Source organism: Dasypus novemcinctus, chromosome 17 (genome assembly GCF_030445035.2).
Source record: "Dasypus novemcinctus isolate mDasNov1 chromosome 17, mDasNov1.1.hap2, whole genome shotgun sequence".
NCBI classification, from domain to species: Eukaryota; Metazoa; Chordata; class Mammalia; order Cingulata; family Dasypodidae; genus Dasypus; species Dasypus novemcinctus.
The window spans coordinates 31,833,604-31,850,624 of NC_080689.1; the positions used below are offsets into that span (position 1 = coordinate 31,833,604).

General features: G+C 37.0%; 1 protein-coding gene across 6 annotated transcripts in view; it reads left to right on the forward strand.

Annotated features, from left to right (window-relative positions):
- The window catches only part of PLEKHH2 (pleckstrin homology, MyTH4 and FERM domain containing H2), a 134,642-nt gene that overhangs the window by 87,928 nt on the left and 29,693 nt on the right, over positions 1-17,021 (forward strand). For all 6 annotated transcript variants that reach the window (XR_011646095.1, XM_004447292.3, XM_023588051.3 and 3 more), the window contains 3 exons: positions 5,996-6,175; positions 8,670-8,778; positions 10,505-10,617. Coding sequence is in view for 5 of the 6 variants with exons in the window: in XM_004447292.3 (XP_004447349.1) it covers positions 5,996-6,175; positions 8,670-8,778; positions 10,505-10,617 (402 nt within the window). In the remaining variant the exon portion in view is untranslated. The remainder of the gene's footprint in view (positions 1-5,995; positions 6,176-8,669; positions 8,779-10,504; positions 10,618-17,021) is intronic.

A 17,021-nucleotide genomic window follows, 5' to 3' on the forward strand; every position in this document is an offset into this window, starting at 1 on the left:
TCACTGTATCCCATAAATTTTGATAAGTTATGTTCTCATTTTCATTTGTCTCCATATATTTACCTATTTCACTTGCAATTTCTTCTTTGACCCACTGATTATTTAGGAGTGTGTTGTTCAGCCTCCACACCTTTGCTAATTTACTTTTTTCCTGTCTATTATTGATTTCCAGTTTCATTCCATTATAATCTGAGAAGGTTCTTTATGTAATTTCAGTCTTTTTCAATTTAATATTTATTGAGAGCTGCATTGTGCCCTAATGTGGTCTATCCTGGAGAAAGATCATTGGGCACTTGAGAAGAATGTATAACCCACTGAGTTTTGATGCAGCATTCTGTATATGTCTATTAGGTGTAACCAGTTTATCGTATTATTTAAGTTCTCTGTTTCCTCGGTGATCTTCTGTCTAGTTGTTGTATCTAATGATGTGAGTGGGGTGTTGAAGTCTCCAACAATTATTGTAGAGATGTCTGTTTCTCCCTTCAGTTTTGCCAGAGTATATCTCTGGTTAGGGCATCCTGGTTAGGTGCATAGATACTTACTACTGCTACACCTTCCTGGTGGATTGTCCCTCTTAATATATAATGGCCTTCTATATCTCTTATCCCTTTTTTTGCATTTAAAGTCTGTTTTGTCTGATATTAGTATAGCTACCCCTGCCCTTTTTTGGTTACTGTTTGCATAGAATATCTTTTTCCAACCTTTCTCTTTTAGCCAGTTTGTATCCATGCGTCTAAGTTAGTTTCTTATAAGTAGCATATGGATGACTCATGTTTTTTATCCATTTTGCCAGCCTTTATCTTTTGACTGGGGAGTTTACCCATGTACATTCAATGATATTACTGTAAATGTACTATTTACTTATATCATTTTATCCTTTGGTTTTCACATGTTATGTCTTATTTTTGTCTGTCTTTTTACTCTTTTGGTTATCCTTTCTGCTATTTTCTTCTCTACTCTTCTCTAAACCTCTCTCTCCTGTTTTTTAATTTCAGGTTCCAAGTCTTCTTTTAATATTTCCTGCAAAGGTGGATTCTTTTTTTGCAAACTCTCTTAGTTTCTGTTTGTTTGTGAATGTTTTATACTCACTTTCATATTTGAAGGATAGTTTCACTGGATAAAGAATTCTCAGCTGGCAGTTTTCTCTTCCAGTATTTTAATTGTATCATACCACTGTCTTCTCGCCTATGGTTTTTGAAGAGGAATCTGCATTAAGTCTTACTGGGCATCCCTGGTATGTAATGCTTTGCTTCTCCCTTGCTGCTCTGAGAATTATCGCTTTATCTTTGAGTAGTATGTGTCTTGGAGTAAGTCTATTTGGATGTATTCTTATTGTGGTCTGGTGTACTTCTTGGGCATGTAAATTCATTTCTTTTTTGGGAGTTGGGAAATTTTCAGCTATGATTTCCTCAAATACTCTTTCTGCCCCTTTTCTCATCTCTTCTCCTTCTGAAACTCCCATGTCATGTATGTTGTTGCATTTCATGTTGTCATTCAACCCTCTGAGCCCCTGCTCAATTTTTTCCATTCTTTTCTTTCTGTTCTTTGCTCTCCTCGATTTCAATTTTTCTGTCTTCAGTATGACTTATTCTTTCTTCTATCATTTCAAGTCTGCTGTTGTATGCCTCAAATGTTTTTTGATCTCACCTATTGTGTCTTTCATTCTCATTCTCATGATCCCTGTTACTTTTCTGTTCAGGATTTCAAATTCTTTATGCTAGCTCAAAACCTTCATGATTTTATTTATCTCTTTTTAACCATATTGTCTTTCAACTCATTAATTTGATTTTGGAAGTTTGTGCTCATCTTGCTGATTAGTTCTCTCAAATCCTGCATCTCTTATGGCACTTTGATATATTCCTTTTCTTGGGCCAAGTATTCTATTTTTTTTAGCATAGCTTATAATTTTTTGCTGATGTCTAGGCATCTGATTGGAATGTAGTCTACTCAAATGCTCAATTTCTTTCTTTTGTAGGGATTTAGCAGCAGGAGGCTGTGTGTTACACTACTCTTGATTCTTGACTTGATCTGGATTGCTAGGTCTCATCCTACTAGTAGTTCAAATCTGGGCTCAGGACCCAGTAATTTGTTGTAGACTCTCTTCCTAGGGCCTTGGGGAGGGAGGCTATAGAGGCTAGAAAAAGCCTTTCCTACTTATTTTTAATTTTATTGCCGGCACTTCTTTGTTCTGCCAGCAGATGGCAATCTTTGGCAATTTCAGTTCAATGCCTGGTCAAAAGGTATTTGTTAAAGAGTCTGGAGGCTGGCAGAAGGTTTGCCCTCATGCACAACTGAGCAGAGTCAGAGAGACAGATAAAGCAGATACAACCCCCAGATATTGGTTCCTTTGAGGGCTAAAGAGACCCATGGGAGTTATGGTCATGGCCGATGGGGTTAACTACCAGGGCAGATGGCCCCTCTTTGGAAATGGTGTTTATGTGTGATGAATCTGGACTCAGATGGGATCTCCCTTCATAAGACTTTCATGCTAATGTGTTGGAGGTGCAGTTAATGTTGGGGTTTAAGATATATTTAGGGGATTTGAATCTCTGGACTGACAATGTGATAGCCAGATCCTGAGCCTCAACAGACTCCAGCACCTACAATATGATTTATTGGACTTACCACACTCAGCTAAGATGGAGTTGAAGAAGGACAACCTCCACACCATGGAGCCTAGAGTGATTACAACTGAAAATGGGAGGATTGCATCCAGCATCCAGATGGAATCTGAGCCTCCTCTTGACATAGAGGTGCAATGGACACAACCAATCCAATGTCCACATAGAAGAGGTGGCATTGGATTGGGAAAAGTGGACATGGTGGACGATGGGTATGGGGAAAGGCAGGAAGAGATGAGAGGTGGAGGCGTCTTCGGGACATGGAGCTGCCCTGGATGGTGCTTCAGAGGTAATCACCGGACATTGTAAATCCTCACAGGGCCCACTTGATGGAATAGAGGAGAGTATGGGCCATGATGTGAACCAATGTATATGAGGTGCAGAGGTGCCCAAAAATGTACTTACCAAATCCAATGGATGTGTCATGATGATGGGAACGAGTGTTGTTGGGGGTGGGGGGGGGGTGGGGGGGTGGGGTTGAATGGGACCTCACATATATATTTTTAATGTAATATTATTACAAAGTCAATAAAAAATAAAAAAATTAAAAAAAAAACAAAAAAAAAACAAAAGGTATTTGTTGTGACACAGACTGGATCAATGTGCTAGAGCTTCCTGCCTGGAGGATAAGAGTCTTGTAATTCAGACATTCTCAGAGACAGTTCTCTAGCCTTCTCTGGCAGCGCCCTCACTTTTCCTGGCTAGGAAATATTTCCACTCCCTTCTGAGTCCTCAGCAATCAGTCTTGGTTAGTAGAGGAGACTGGGAGGATCATATATATTAACCCCTTGCCATCTCCAAAGGCATACAATGGTGTGGTGCAAACCAACCTAGAAGGGCTCCTGGGACACAGCAGATCAAATTTGTGGATCAAAATCTGCATCAGCCTTAGGCTGTGTCCCTCTCTCTCCTCTTTCCTGGGGAGTTGTATCCTCAACAATCAGTCCTGACTAGAAGAGAAGGAGATTGAAAGGGTCGAATTTCTTCAGCCTTGTATGGGCTTCCAGGGCAAACCATGGTGTGGTCCCTTGTGCCTGGAAGGGCTGGTGGGACACAGCAGAACAAATTTGTGGGTCAGAAGCTGAGTCAGCCTTAGGCTATGTCCCTCTCTTTCCCCTTTCCTGTGGTAGTAGATCTCTGGATCCCACTTTGTCTGTAGCCACAGGCAGAGGCCTGAGAATTCTAAGGTGCCTTTAGTGTGGGGGAGCATGCCAGTGGCAGCAGCCTCTGGTTTCAACTCACAGTTTTGTTGTTGTAATTTCCCTCCTTTGTCCCTGACTCCTCTGGGCAGTGTCCAGTGTTCGCCTGTGTCCTTAACCCTAGGGAATCTTTTTCTAGGCTTTTTCAACCTATCCTCTAGCTATTTTTCTGGAGGAGAAGAGAGTCCTGTGACTTTCTAGTCCACCATCTTCCCAGAAGAGGGATGGAAATTACCACAGTGCAGGCATTAAAAAGAATACTTCTGAAGGAATTTTAGTAATATGGGAAAGCGCTCACATAAAAATGTTAAATGAAGGATATATATGTAAAACTTACAGCTAACATCATAATTGTGAAAAACAAAGTTTTCCTCTTAAGAGAAGGAACAAGATAAGGATGCCTGTTTTCACCTCTGTCATTCATCTTTGTACTAGAAATCCTAGCTAGAGAAATTAAGCAAGAAAAAGTAATAAAAAGCATTCAAATTGGAAAGGAAGAAGTAAAATTATCTCTATATGCATATGACACAATTTGGATTTAAATACAATCCCATAGCATCAATATACACACAAACAAAACCTGCTAGAGCTTATAAACGGTTCACTAAAGTTGCAAGATACTAAATAACACATGACTATGAGTTGTTTCTATATACCAGCAATGAACAATCCAAAAAGAAATTTGAGAAAACAGTTCCACTTACAATTGTATACAAAAGAATAAAAAATGACTGTAGTGTCATCTTTATGTAATTAGGATAATTGTTTTTAACTTATCAGTGTGGATTTTCTGCCCTATTTTTTTTTTACTTTTCTTTTTTCTGAACATATATGATTAATTTTGCTTTTTTTCTTTTAGAAGTTAGTTTTCTTCATTCTGTGCCTGGATAATGCTTTGCACCTACTATATACTAAGTTAATTGTTACAAATGTAATGGGGTAAATTATGTTTCTCATAAAAGACAGCATATTTAACTCAGTGCATTGATTTCTCCTATTAATCAGCCATTAGGCAGATAACATTGCAATTTAGGTAGGATATCAGGGTAAGACCTCGCTGAGAAGCTGACATTTTAATTAGGATGTGGTGGAGGAGCTCGGTTTTAAACAAGTTTGAAATGCTTTCAGACATCTAAATAGAGATAGTGGATCTGGAGTTTGGAGAGAGGGCCAGGCTGAAGATAGAAATTTGCGAGTACCAGCATATGCTGACCATAAAGCCATGAGCTAGATGAGATTTCCCAGAAAGCGAGTGTTTGGAAAAGGCACAAGCCCTGGGACTGAGCATGAAAATGTGTGATGGTAAATATCCTTGGGGTTAGAATGATTTCTGCCTGTAATTGAAAACCTGGCCAGATCTTTTAAAGGCTTTAAGTCTGAAGCAGATGGTGTATTTTCTTGGAATAAATGTACTTAATTAAAGCAGAAGTTTTTAAGTGACTATACTAAACATCCAACACTGTAGACACGTATGCTCTTGTCAGTACAGCCATAGGTAAAATTTAAAATTTAATGGCTTTACAGACACAGAGGAGTGCGCAGCAAACGGACACAGAGAGCAGAAAATGGGGGGGGGAGGGTATAAATAAATAAATCTTTAAATAAAAAAAATTTTTAATGGCTTTAAGAAGTTTTATTTATCCTTAAACCAAGATGGGATCGTTGCATTATTTTGTGATAGGTTACATATATGTCAATAAATAGCCTCCCCCAAATTCTTATTTTTGGAGCTCTGAGGTGATTGTAAATCACATCTCTTTGTACCGTTTGCCTTGTTACTTTTTAAATGAACAGACTGAGACAAAGTCTATACCTGTCCTTTTGATCCAGTAGCTTAATCATATCATGGGTCAATTTGGTGAACAAAACAAAGTCAAATGAATAATTTGATTGAATTACCCAATTGCTTGACTAGGTAATGGGCCATTTTAATCCAAGTAAATAATATAAAGCACTGTACAGACATAATGTCTTGCTTTTTCCCCAAAAGTTAAATAGTTACTTTTCAAATTTGTTCTTTTATATACAATTGGACATTTTGTAAAAATGTAGATTATCAAATTGCCTTTAGCATTCATTAATAAAAAAGTATTCTTTACAAAATTAAAAATGAAAATTTTTAATAGGAAAAGATTTGGGAAGTGCTTTCCTCACAATTACTAACATTTGCTTTAGTTTCCTTTAGGTCAGATCAAACTCTGGGAAGCTAAAGTTGAAGAAGTTGATAGATCCTGTGATTCAGATGAAGATTATGAGGCCAGTGGACGTAGTCTGTTATCCACACATTATACCATCGTTATCCATCCCAAAGACCAAGGGCCATCTTACCTTCTGATTGGATCCAAGCATGAAAAGGTATTGAAGGACTTCATGGTTAATTTAGAATGCTTTAGACTAATATTATTCAAGTGATAGTAATACATTTCAAATCAGTTTTATGGGCATGAGGATGAGAGCTTTATTATAGACTTCCAGCTCTGTTTTCAGAGATTCTTTACATCTCTGAAAATGAGCTCTGTCCAAATGTGTCATTTTTTAAGTCTGATTTATGAAAGTGGGCTCAAGGCTGAAATTAGTGCATGAAGGTAGAGGACAAAGGGACCTTATATCGAAAATGTGAGTCTCTCAGCCAGGATATTTTCTTGGTAACTCTTAAGGCCTCCACCTTATATCCTTGACTCATTTTCAATAAAATTTTAGTTTAGATGCAATTGAAAATGAACTATTAAGTATATTTAACCCATGTGTAGCCTTATGTCATTTAGGAGACATCACAAATTAATGGATTCAATACATATATTGAATGGAAGTTGGCTATTTAGGAAAACATTAGCTTAGCTTTTCATCTCACACCATATAGTGAAATAATTTCCAAATGAATTCAAAGCCTAAATAGTGTTAAATTATTAATTAAAACATTATTAATAATTATTTATTTTAAAACAGCCTAAAGGAAAACTAAGGTGAACATCTATTTGATCTCTGAATAGAAAGTACTTTTTCAGAAAAAAGGCAATGTAAGAAATCACAGTGGAAATAGCTAATAAATTTGACTATAAAAATTGAAATACTTCTTTACATTAATTAAAATCATAAACATAACTAAAAGAATAATACAAAAGAACTATTTCATGGAAGGCTACTATATCTAACATATGAACAATTCTTTAAAAATTATTATTGTTAATATCAATCTTTTTTTTCCAGCACATGTATCAGGCAAATGCTAGGTTCCTCATATACAATATCTCTTTTTCATCTTTATAATAACTCTCTGAGGGAGGAAATCTTATTTGTAACTTTTACAGATGGAAAAATTGAGACACCAAAGGGGAAGGTACTTCCCTGGTCGCACATCTAGCAAGAAGTATAGTCTGTATTTGAACCCATGTCTCTGACTCCAAAGTCTGTGTTCCTGAACACTTACCTCTGCTGCTCCCAGTTGATTTGAAAACAGTTTTCAATCAAAAAATGGGAAGAGAACTTGATTAACAACATACAAATGATTAATTTGTACGTTAATTGATAAATGATTAATTGATGTTTAGATTCATTTGTAATGAAAGAAATGCAATTTTTAAAAGTATAAAACTTTTGTTGTCTATAAAATTATCAAAGATTTTTAAAATTATAATGTTAGTAAGGATGCAATGAGCACTTTGCTGTATCATTAGTAGGTATATAAATTGGTATAAACTCTTCAGAAAGTAATTTGGAAGTATTTTTGAAAGTTTCCCAGAAATGTTAATGCCCTAGTAATGACTCAAAAATCTACTTCAAAGAATGTATACTAGGAAAATGATCATAAATGTAGTCAAGAATTTACATAAACATTTGCTGGACACAATATTCTTGTAAAAACAATTTCACTTTTATTCTCAAAATATTTCAAATACAGAAATTATAAGAGATACCCATGTACCCACCTTCTTACTTTACAGATATAGGCTTTCACCATTTTAACATAGTTTTATTCAGATTTATTCACACACCATATAACCCATTCAAAGTATACAATCAATGGCTGTCGATATAATCAGAGTTGTGCATTCATCATCACAGTATTTTTTCAGTGAGAAATTAGTAACTAAATGTTCACTAACAGTAAATTGATTAATAGGGCATGTCAATATAATAGAAGAATATCTTGTAACCATTAAAAGAATTTTAATTGAAAAGAATTTCTAACAAGGGAGAGTGCTTACAAGAAGTGAAATTCAGAAATTATGGTGATCTATTTTAGTTTAATCTCAACTATGTAAAAAATGTAATCTATATATATTTTTTCATGGAGGAGAATGACTAGAAATATATCAGTATATATCTTTAGGAAGTGGGAAAAATGAATTGTGTATTCTTTGCTTCTTTAAATTTTCTGGATTTCCTAAGTATTCTGTATATAATACCTTGGGGTTTAGATTTTAAATTTGATAAAATTAATTGTATTTTTTAAAAGAATATTAGGGGGGTGGGTGTGGCTCAGTTGGTTGAGTGCCTGCTTCCCATGTACAAGGTCCCGGTTTCAATACCCAGTGCTGCCTAAAAATATGTATATATTTACTGGTTTTGTCTCTTAGCATCATATTACTCTCCATAGTTTTGTCATGCTTTTCCAAAACACAACTATAGAAAATAGTAAAACTAAAAAAGGAAATATGGAGTAATATGAGCCCAACAAGTGAGCCTGCCTTAGAACTGCTTGATTATGTAGCTTTTCAAAAATTAAAGAGAGTGAGATTTTGATTTTTTTGTTTCAAAGTTTTGTACTGTTTATGCAAATTAATTTTTTCCTTAAGTTAGCAAAACTATATCTTGGTTAACATTTCTATTAATATGTTTTGATTTTAAGGACACTTGGCTTTATCATCTGACTGTTGCAGCTGGAAGTAACAATGTAAATGTTGGATCTGAATTTGAACAACTGGTTTGCAAATTGCTAAATATAGAAGGGGAACCTTGTAAGTTCATAGCATATGAGGCTTTTGGGTTATGAAATGAACTCCAACCACCATACCGTAATGGAGTTTTCCCTCTGTGGGTTCCTGTTTCTCTGCAATGTACCCACCTTTTTCTTGACTTCACTTGTGATGGGCCAGAGTTCTCACTGTGGTTCTTAGACTTCAAGGACACCATTCCCCAATGCATTGTGTCCAGTTGCCCCTCTCTGCCTTTGTTAACATTGTTGCTCCCTCTTTCCTGCTGAGCAGCTGAACCTCTCCTAAGCCTTAGGAACTCCCCAAGCCCAGGCCAACTCAGTATCTGGCTCATAAACTTGTGCTTAATAAATGTTAACATTGTGCCACAACACACTTTCTCATTTAACTTTTTTATAGCATTCGTTGCTTTGCATTGGAATTATTTTTGTGGCTAATTTTTCCCCACTGAGAATCTAGATTCTACCGTAATAACAGAGACCACATTTTATCTTCAGTGTCCAGCATAGAGATTTAATGTATGTTAATATTAGAAATGACTTCAAGTTCCTTTTTATGTTTATATCTCCTACTTTGACCTCTCCTCTCTAGATCTTTTCCCAGCTCCTTCTTATCTCCCTACAAAGCTCAGCAGTCTTTAGCACATTTAATATGATAGTGCCTTGCAGATTTGTTTCAGTCTAATAAATTAGGACTACACACCCTTCTAGGTTCAGTTTTTTCACAACAGAAACAAGAAAATCCCAATGGCCTAGAAACTGGAAAAGTCCTGCCTCTAGGTTATAAACTTTATAAGGGCAGAGGCTGTGGTTTTTTTTTTAAGATTTATTTATTTAATTTCTCCCCTATGCAGAGACACCGCTGCATAGCATGGCACTCCCTGCATGCATCAGCACCGCATGTGGGCCAGCTCCACACGGGTCAAGGAGGCCCGGGGTTTGAACCGTGGACCTCCCATGTGGTAGATGGACGCCCCAACCACTGGGCCAAGTCCACTTCCTGGCTGTGTATTTTTGTTTACAATTTTATACCCAGCTCCTTCTACAATACCTGGCTTATAAGAGGCATTCAATAATTATTTGTTCAAGGACCTTGAATAGCCTATTGGATTTATTATTTTTTTAAAGATTTATTTATTTGTTTGTTTGTTTGTTTATTTATTTCTCTCCCCTTCCCCCTCCCGCTCCGGTTGTCTGTTCTCTGTGTCTATTTGCTGCATCTTCTTTGTCCGCTTCTGTTGTCAGTGGCACGGGAATCTGTGTTTCTTTTTGTTGCATCATCTTGTTGTGTCAGCTCTCTGTGTGTGTGGCACCATTCCTGGGCAGGCTGCACTTTCTTTCGCGCTGGGTGGCTCTCCTTACGGGGTGCACTCCTTGTGCGTGGGGCTCCCCTACATGGGGGACACCCCTGCATGGCAGGGCACTCCTTGTGCGCATCAGCACTACACATGGGCCAGCTCCACATGGGTCAAGGAGGCCCGGGGTTTGAATCTTGGACCTCCCATGTGGTAGACGGATGCCCTAACCACTGGGCCAAGTCTGCTGCCTGGATTTAATATGTAAGAGGAAACATTTCTGGGTTTTTGTTTTGTTTGTTTTAGTCCAAAAAATAAAATGTTGCCTAAGATTTCTCCCGAAATTCATGATTTAAAGTTGTGGGCCAGCCCTCAGTGGGCTAATTTCTAAAGTGTTAATTTCATGGGAGGTCAAAATAAGCAATTATTTTTGTTCATATTTTATTCTATATTTAGCTTCTCAGATATGGAGACACCCTACTCTATGTCACAACAAGGAAGGAATTATTTCACCTCTGACAACACTACCTTCTGAGGCTCTGCAGACAGAAGCTATTAAATTATTTAAGGTAAAAGTGTATATGGAATTATATGTTGTTGATTTATTGAAATTTATTGACATTAATTTGGAAAAAATTAAAAATATTTTGGATTAGAAAGTTTTACTTCAAGAAAAATTAAAATGCAATTATTATTATTAAGAAAATCTACTGAACAAAATCTAAACAGAGGTATTCACCATACTTTTATGAGGGTAGATAATTCTGGTGCTTAAATGTTCCAAAACAGAAAAGAAGAAAATTTTCAAATTCTGCTTTTTTTTTTATTTTATTTTATCATTTGGAAAACTCAGTTTCACTAAGTTCCCTGACACTTTCAAATAAGGATCACTTGTCCTCCAATTTCCAGTAACACATTTATCATTTCCTTTTGAGGTCTCAAGAGAAGTACTTTTAGCTTCCGTATTTCTACCAACAGTCTCTTCAAAAGCAATCTAAGCTTTTTCTGTTAAGCACCTAACAATTCTTCTCATTTCTACCCATTACCCAATTCCAAAGCCATTTCCACATTTTTTGGTATTTGCAATACCATCGTTCCACTCTCCTTACACCAAAAGCTGTTTTAGTTTCCTCATTACTAAAGCAAATTCCATGCAGTAAGTTGGCCTAAACAACTGGACTCTATCGGTTCATGGTTTTGAGGCTAGGAGAAGTTCAAAATCAAGGCGCCGTAGAAGTGATGCTTTCTCTGAGAGACTGGCATTCTGGGGCTGGCTGCCAGCAATTGTTGGTCCTTGGCTTTTCTGTCATATGGCAATGCACATGGAGGCTTCTCCTGGCCTCTCCCTTCTCTTCTGGATCCCAGTGATGTTCAATTTCTGGTTCTTCCCTCTGGCCTTCTCTCTCTGTGACCTTCCCTCTAAGGCCTTCAGTGATGGGATTAAGATCCATCCCAACCAAGCTGGGCCCTTTTTTTTTTTTAATTTATTTTTTTAAATTTATTTCTCTCCCTGCCCCCCTTCCCCAGTTGTCTGCTGTCTGTGTCCATTTGCTGTGTGTTCTTCTGTGTCCGCTTGTGTCAGCGGCACCTGGAATCTGTGTCTCGTTTTGTTGCATCATCTTGGTGCATCAGCTTTCCATGTGTGTGGCGCCACTCCTGGCAGGCTGCACTTCTTTCACTCTGGGCACACTCCTTGTGCGTGGGGCTCCGCTACGCGGGGAACACCCCTGCATAGTAGGGCACTCCTTGGGCGCGTCAGCACTGTGTGTGGGCCAGCTCCACATGGGTCAAGGAGGCCCTGGTTTTGAACCTTGGACCTCCCATGTGGTAGGTGGATGTCCTATCTGTTGGGCCAAATCCGCTTCCCTGGGCCATACCTTAACTGAAGTAACCTTACCACAAGGTCCCATTTACAAGAATTCACATTTACAGGAATGGACCAAGTCTAAGATGTTTTTCTAGGGTACCTAGCTCTAAACTACCACATAGGGAATCATGAAAATATGATGCATGATGAGAAAAATAAATCATAGAAACAGATCTAGGGATGAAAAAGATGATAAACAATGATATTTCCATGTATTAGTTTAGTCTTGCTGCATTAAAAAATTATCCCAAAATTTATTGGCTTTAAAAACAGACATTTATTATTTCATACAATTTCTGAGGGTCAGGAATCTGGGACTTGCTTAGGCAGGTGGTTCTGGTTTAGAGACTCATAAGGTTAAAGTCAAGCTGTCAGTTGTGACTGCAATCATCTGAAGGCCTTACTGGCACTTGAGGATTCTCAGTCTCTCTTAGGTAGTTATTGGCATGAGGTTGCAGTCCTTCACTACACAGACCCCTCTGTAGGATGGCTCAGGACATGGGCAGGTACCTTCCCCAAAGCAAGAGCTCTGAGAGAGAAAGAGTGAGAGTGACCAAGATGGAAGCCACCTTATTTTTTAAAATCTAATCTCATAAGTGCCTTGCCATCATGTCTGCCTTATTTTAATTGTCACACAGACCAACCTTAGTACAATATGAGTGGGGATTACCTAAGGCTCTGAAAAACAGGAGGTGAGGATCCTGGGGGCCATCTTGGAGACTCACTACCACTCTGTGTGCTCAATAAGGTAGAAGAAAGAATGATCATATTAAGGAGAGTAATAAAAAATATAAAAAGAGCCCAGCTGAACTTCTAGAGATGAAAAATACAGCGGCTAAAATGAAAACTTCACTTGATGTGATTAACAGCAGATAAGACCATGCAGAAAGAAAGATTTGTGAACTTGAAAACATAGCAATACGAATTATCCAAAATGAAACAGAGAGCAAAAAAATGACTGAAGTAAACTGAACAGAGTTAAGTGAACTGTGGGACAGCTTAAAGTGACCAAATTTTGTGCAATTGGAATCACAAAAAAGGGGGAGGCAACAGAAAATTTATTTACAAAAATAATGACTAAAGATTTCCAAATTTAATGAAAACTTAAACCCTTAAATATAAGAAGTTCAGTGAACTCTAAGCAGAAGAAACAGTAAGAAAACTACTCTAAGACACACACTATAATCACTTCCTTAAAAAATCAGTGATAAGGAGAAAATCTTAAAAGCATCCTGTGGGGTGGGGAGAAGGAGGTTAAAAAACATAGAGGAAAAAGGCAGGGTGACAGATGTCTAGTAGAAAACGATGCAGGATAGGAGACAGTGGAGTAACACTTTAAAGAATTGAAAAAAGAAAAATCTGTCAACCTAGAATTGTATGTCCAACTAAAATATGTTTCAAAAGTAAAAATGGAATACAAAACTGAAAGAACTGGTTATCAGCAGACCAGTGAGGGAATGTTTAAAGATGTTCTTTAGACAGAAAAAAAATACTATACCAGATAGAAATCTGGATATACACAAAGGTATGAAGAGCACTAGAAATTGTAAATGTGTGAGTACAAATATGAGTTTTTCTTATTATTTAAATGTCTCTAAAGGATCATTATTTAAAGCAACAATATTAACAGTGTGTTGTGGGATTTTATAACATGTAGAAGTAAGATGCATGGCAATAGCCAAAGAACAAGAGAGGGAAAATAGAAGTATATCATCATATGGTTATTATATTAAATAAAATGTTATAGCATTCCTTAATGATAGACTTGTTTTAAGAGTAAAATGTATAAAGAGGTATAGCTAATTAGCCAATGAAGGACATAAAACAGAATCATAAAAATACTCAAATAATACAAAAGAAGTTAGATAAAGAGAAAAAGGGGAAGAAAGAACAAATGATACAAATATAAAACAAACAGCATAGATTTATGCCCTACCATATTAATAATCACAATAAATATAAATTATATAAATACCCCAATTGAAAGGCAGAGATTGTGAGATTGTATAAAAAAGCAAGATCCAACTATAAGTTGCCATGGGCAGTAGTTTTTGTGTTCTGCCACTTGTTCTAAGTAAGACTTGGCATAGTTAAGTAGCCTGGTCAAAAGAACATAATTTATTTATTTCACTCACAGATGAATTTCAATGCAAATAATAAGCTCAATATATTCAATACATTATAATAAATATATTTATTATATTATAACTATAAATTATAACAGTAATTATGGAATTATACAATTAGCAACAAATATTTTTAGAATTCATAGAAAAGCAGATAAAGATTGAAGTTGTTTCCCATGCTGCCAGCAAGGCCATCCCAAAATGTCTCAAGCAGGAGTAGCTACTCCTCCAGTCATGAATGTAACAAATCTTCACAGTTTTATTACAATGAAGTAGAAAAATGAAGATGATAAGTATTAATATCCTACTTTTAAAATGGTCTAGGGAGGATTGTGCTATAACCTTTTCCTATTAACTTATTCCAAAGTTCTATCTCTTTGAGTAATAGTATTTTTTTTTTATCTTTAAATTATTTAGACTACTATTGCCCAATCCACCTCCTTTCTCCCAGAAATCTAGTTCTTTAAGATACTAGTTGAGGGAAGCGGATGTGGCTCAAGTGATAAGGCGTCCTACCATATCAGAGGAGCCAGGTTCAATCCCTAGGACCTCCTGGTGAAAAAGAGGAAGAGAAAGTGTGCCTGCACAGCAAGCCAGTACCCATGTGGTGAACTGAGTGCCCATGCAAGTGCCCACATGTTGAGCCAAGTACCCACGTGAGTGCCTGCATGGTGAGCCAGTGTCTGAGTAGTAAGCCAGTGCCCACACAAGTGAGTCACACAGCAAGATGATGATGCAACAAAAGAAAGATGAAGGGAAGAGTCAAGGTGAGGGTCAACAGAGACCAGGAACTGAGGTGGTACAATTGACGGGGAGCCTCCCTCCACATCAGAGGTCCCCAGGATCGAATCCTTCTGAATCCTAGAGGAGAAAGATGAGAAAAGAAGACAAAAAGAGAAATAGATACAGAAGATCCCATAGCGAATGGACACAGACAGCAAAAACAGCAGGGCAGGGGCAGGGGTGGGGAAAAAGAAATAAATCTTAAAAAAAAAAAAAGGTATTGAAGTTGTGAAATTATTTTTAGAAAGATACTATTTGGTATTACTAGGAAAAAACAATGGCAGTGTGGACAGGTTATAGTCAAATAAGTTTAGAAACTCTGAGTTGAACAAAATGAAACAGGTTGGTTGGTTCTGGTTTTAGGTTTTGCTACAAGATTTCTCAGAGCCTTTATTATGCTAATATGCATTACAAATTTCCAAGGTTTTTCATTAACCATTTGATATCTTTTTTCTTCAAACATTTCATTTAACGCTTTGGGCAGTGATGCTTTTGGTTAGAAAGTAACTTTATTTTATTATATTCTTTTCTCAGCAGAGATAAAACTGTTACCACACAATAGCTCAATAATTAAAGCCACCACTTTCTTTTAACCATTCTTCATAGATACTATATTTAGTCAAATTTTAAATCTACTCATTGTTTAAACTTTTACTGTGGATTCACTGTGTCCCTTTATGCCAGGGCTTCTTAACTAGGGGTCTGTGGAAAGATTTCAGGGGGTCTATAAGTTTTAATTGAAAAAAATCAACTCGATTAGATGTCCAACAGAATATGCATGTTGTCTTGTCAAATACTACACCACAGTTTAATGATCTTATTCAAGATAAGTCTGTACAATGACATGTCTTTAAAAAACAAACTTTATCTTTCCTGTATTTTTTATATATTGGATTATTATTTAATGTGTTAAGAAAAAAGCATATATGTATAGTTTTATGTTTTTTAAATTTTAGTAACTGTACTAAAATTAACTGGTTTCCATTGTAACTTTAATTTATGCACTTAAAACATTATTCTTGTGGGGATGTGTTGATGGTGGGCGTGATATATTTATTTAATTAATTATTTATTTTATTTCTCTTCCCTCCTGCCCCCATTGTCTGTTCTCTGTGTCCATTTGCTGTGTGTTCTTCTGTGTCTGCTTGCACCCTCGGTGGGACCAGGAAAGTGTGCCTCTTTTTTGTTGCGTCATCTTGCTGATGTCAGCTCTCTGTGTGTTCAGTGCCACTCCTGGGCAGGCTGTGCTTTTTATTTCATATGGGGCGGCTCTCCTTGCAGGGCGCCCTCCTTGTGTGCGGCAGCTCTGTGCGTGGGCCAGCTCACCACGTGGGTCAGGAAGTCCTGGGTCTCAAACCCTGGACCCTCCCATATGGTAGGCGGATGCTCTACCAGTTGAGCCATGTCTGCTTCCCTATTTTTATTAAATAATACACAGAATAGTGTGGACTTAGGGTGATTTTTATTTTGATGTATAGTGTTCTGGGTGCAAAAACGTTGGTAAGGATGGCCGTGATGGTTTTTATGACGCTGTGGGAAAACTCGAATTTCTAAATGTTTGCTGAAAATGACCATTTGGACAGATGCTGAACCATGTTAGGTTATCAGGTATTGAAACTGGGAAAGTGGTAAAATGTAATTTTGAATAATCCTAAAATTTAATTTAAAGATGTGCCTATGTCGAGTGTCATAAAACTATCAGCTGCTACATTCTGAGAAGGGGTCCATGGTTTTCACCTGACTGGCAAAAGGGTCTGTGGAACGAAGAAGGTTAAGTACCTCTGCTCTATGCTATGCAGAGAATACAAATATAAATAAGACAGCATTCCTGCCCTGATGCTGTGTATAGTCCCGTGGAGGAGAGGTCATTTATGTTCTGTTTGCCCTTGAAATAAATACATATTCTGCTGTTGGGTGGTGATGTCAATTAGATTAGGTTTGTTGATTGTGTTATTCAAGTTTTCTATATCCTTACAGATTTTCTGTTTATTTGTTATAGCAGTCATTGAAAGAAAGGTATTAAAATCTCTGACTGTCATTGTGGATTTTTCTACTTCTCACAGTTCTATCAGTTTTTGCTCTATGTATTTTGAAGCCCATTTGTTAGGTACTTAAATGTTTAGAATTGTTATGTCCTCTGGATTAACTAACCTCTTTATCATTATAAAATGATCCTCTTTTTCCCTGGTAAAATTCC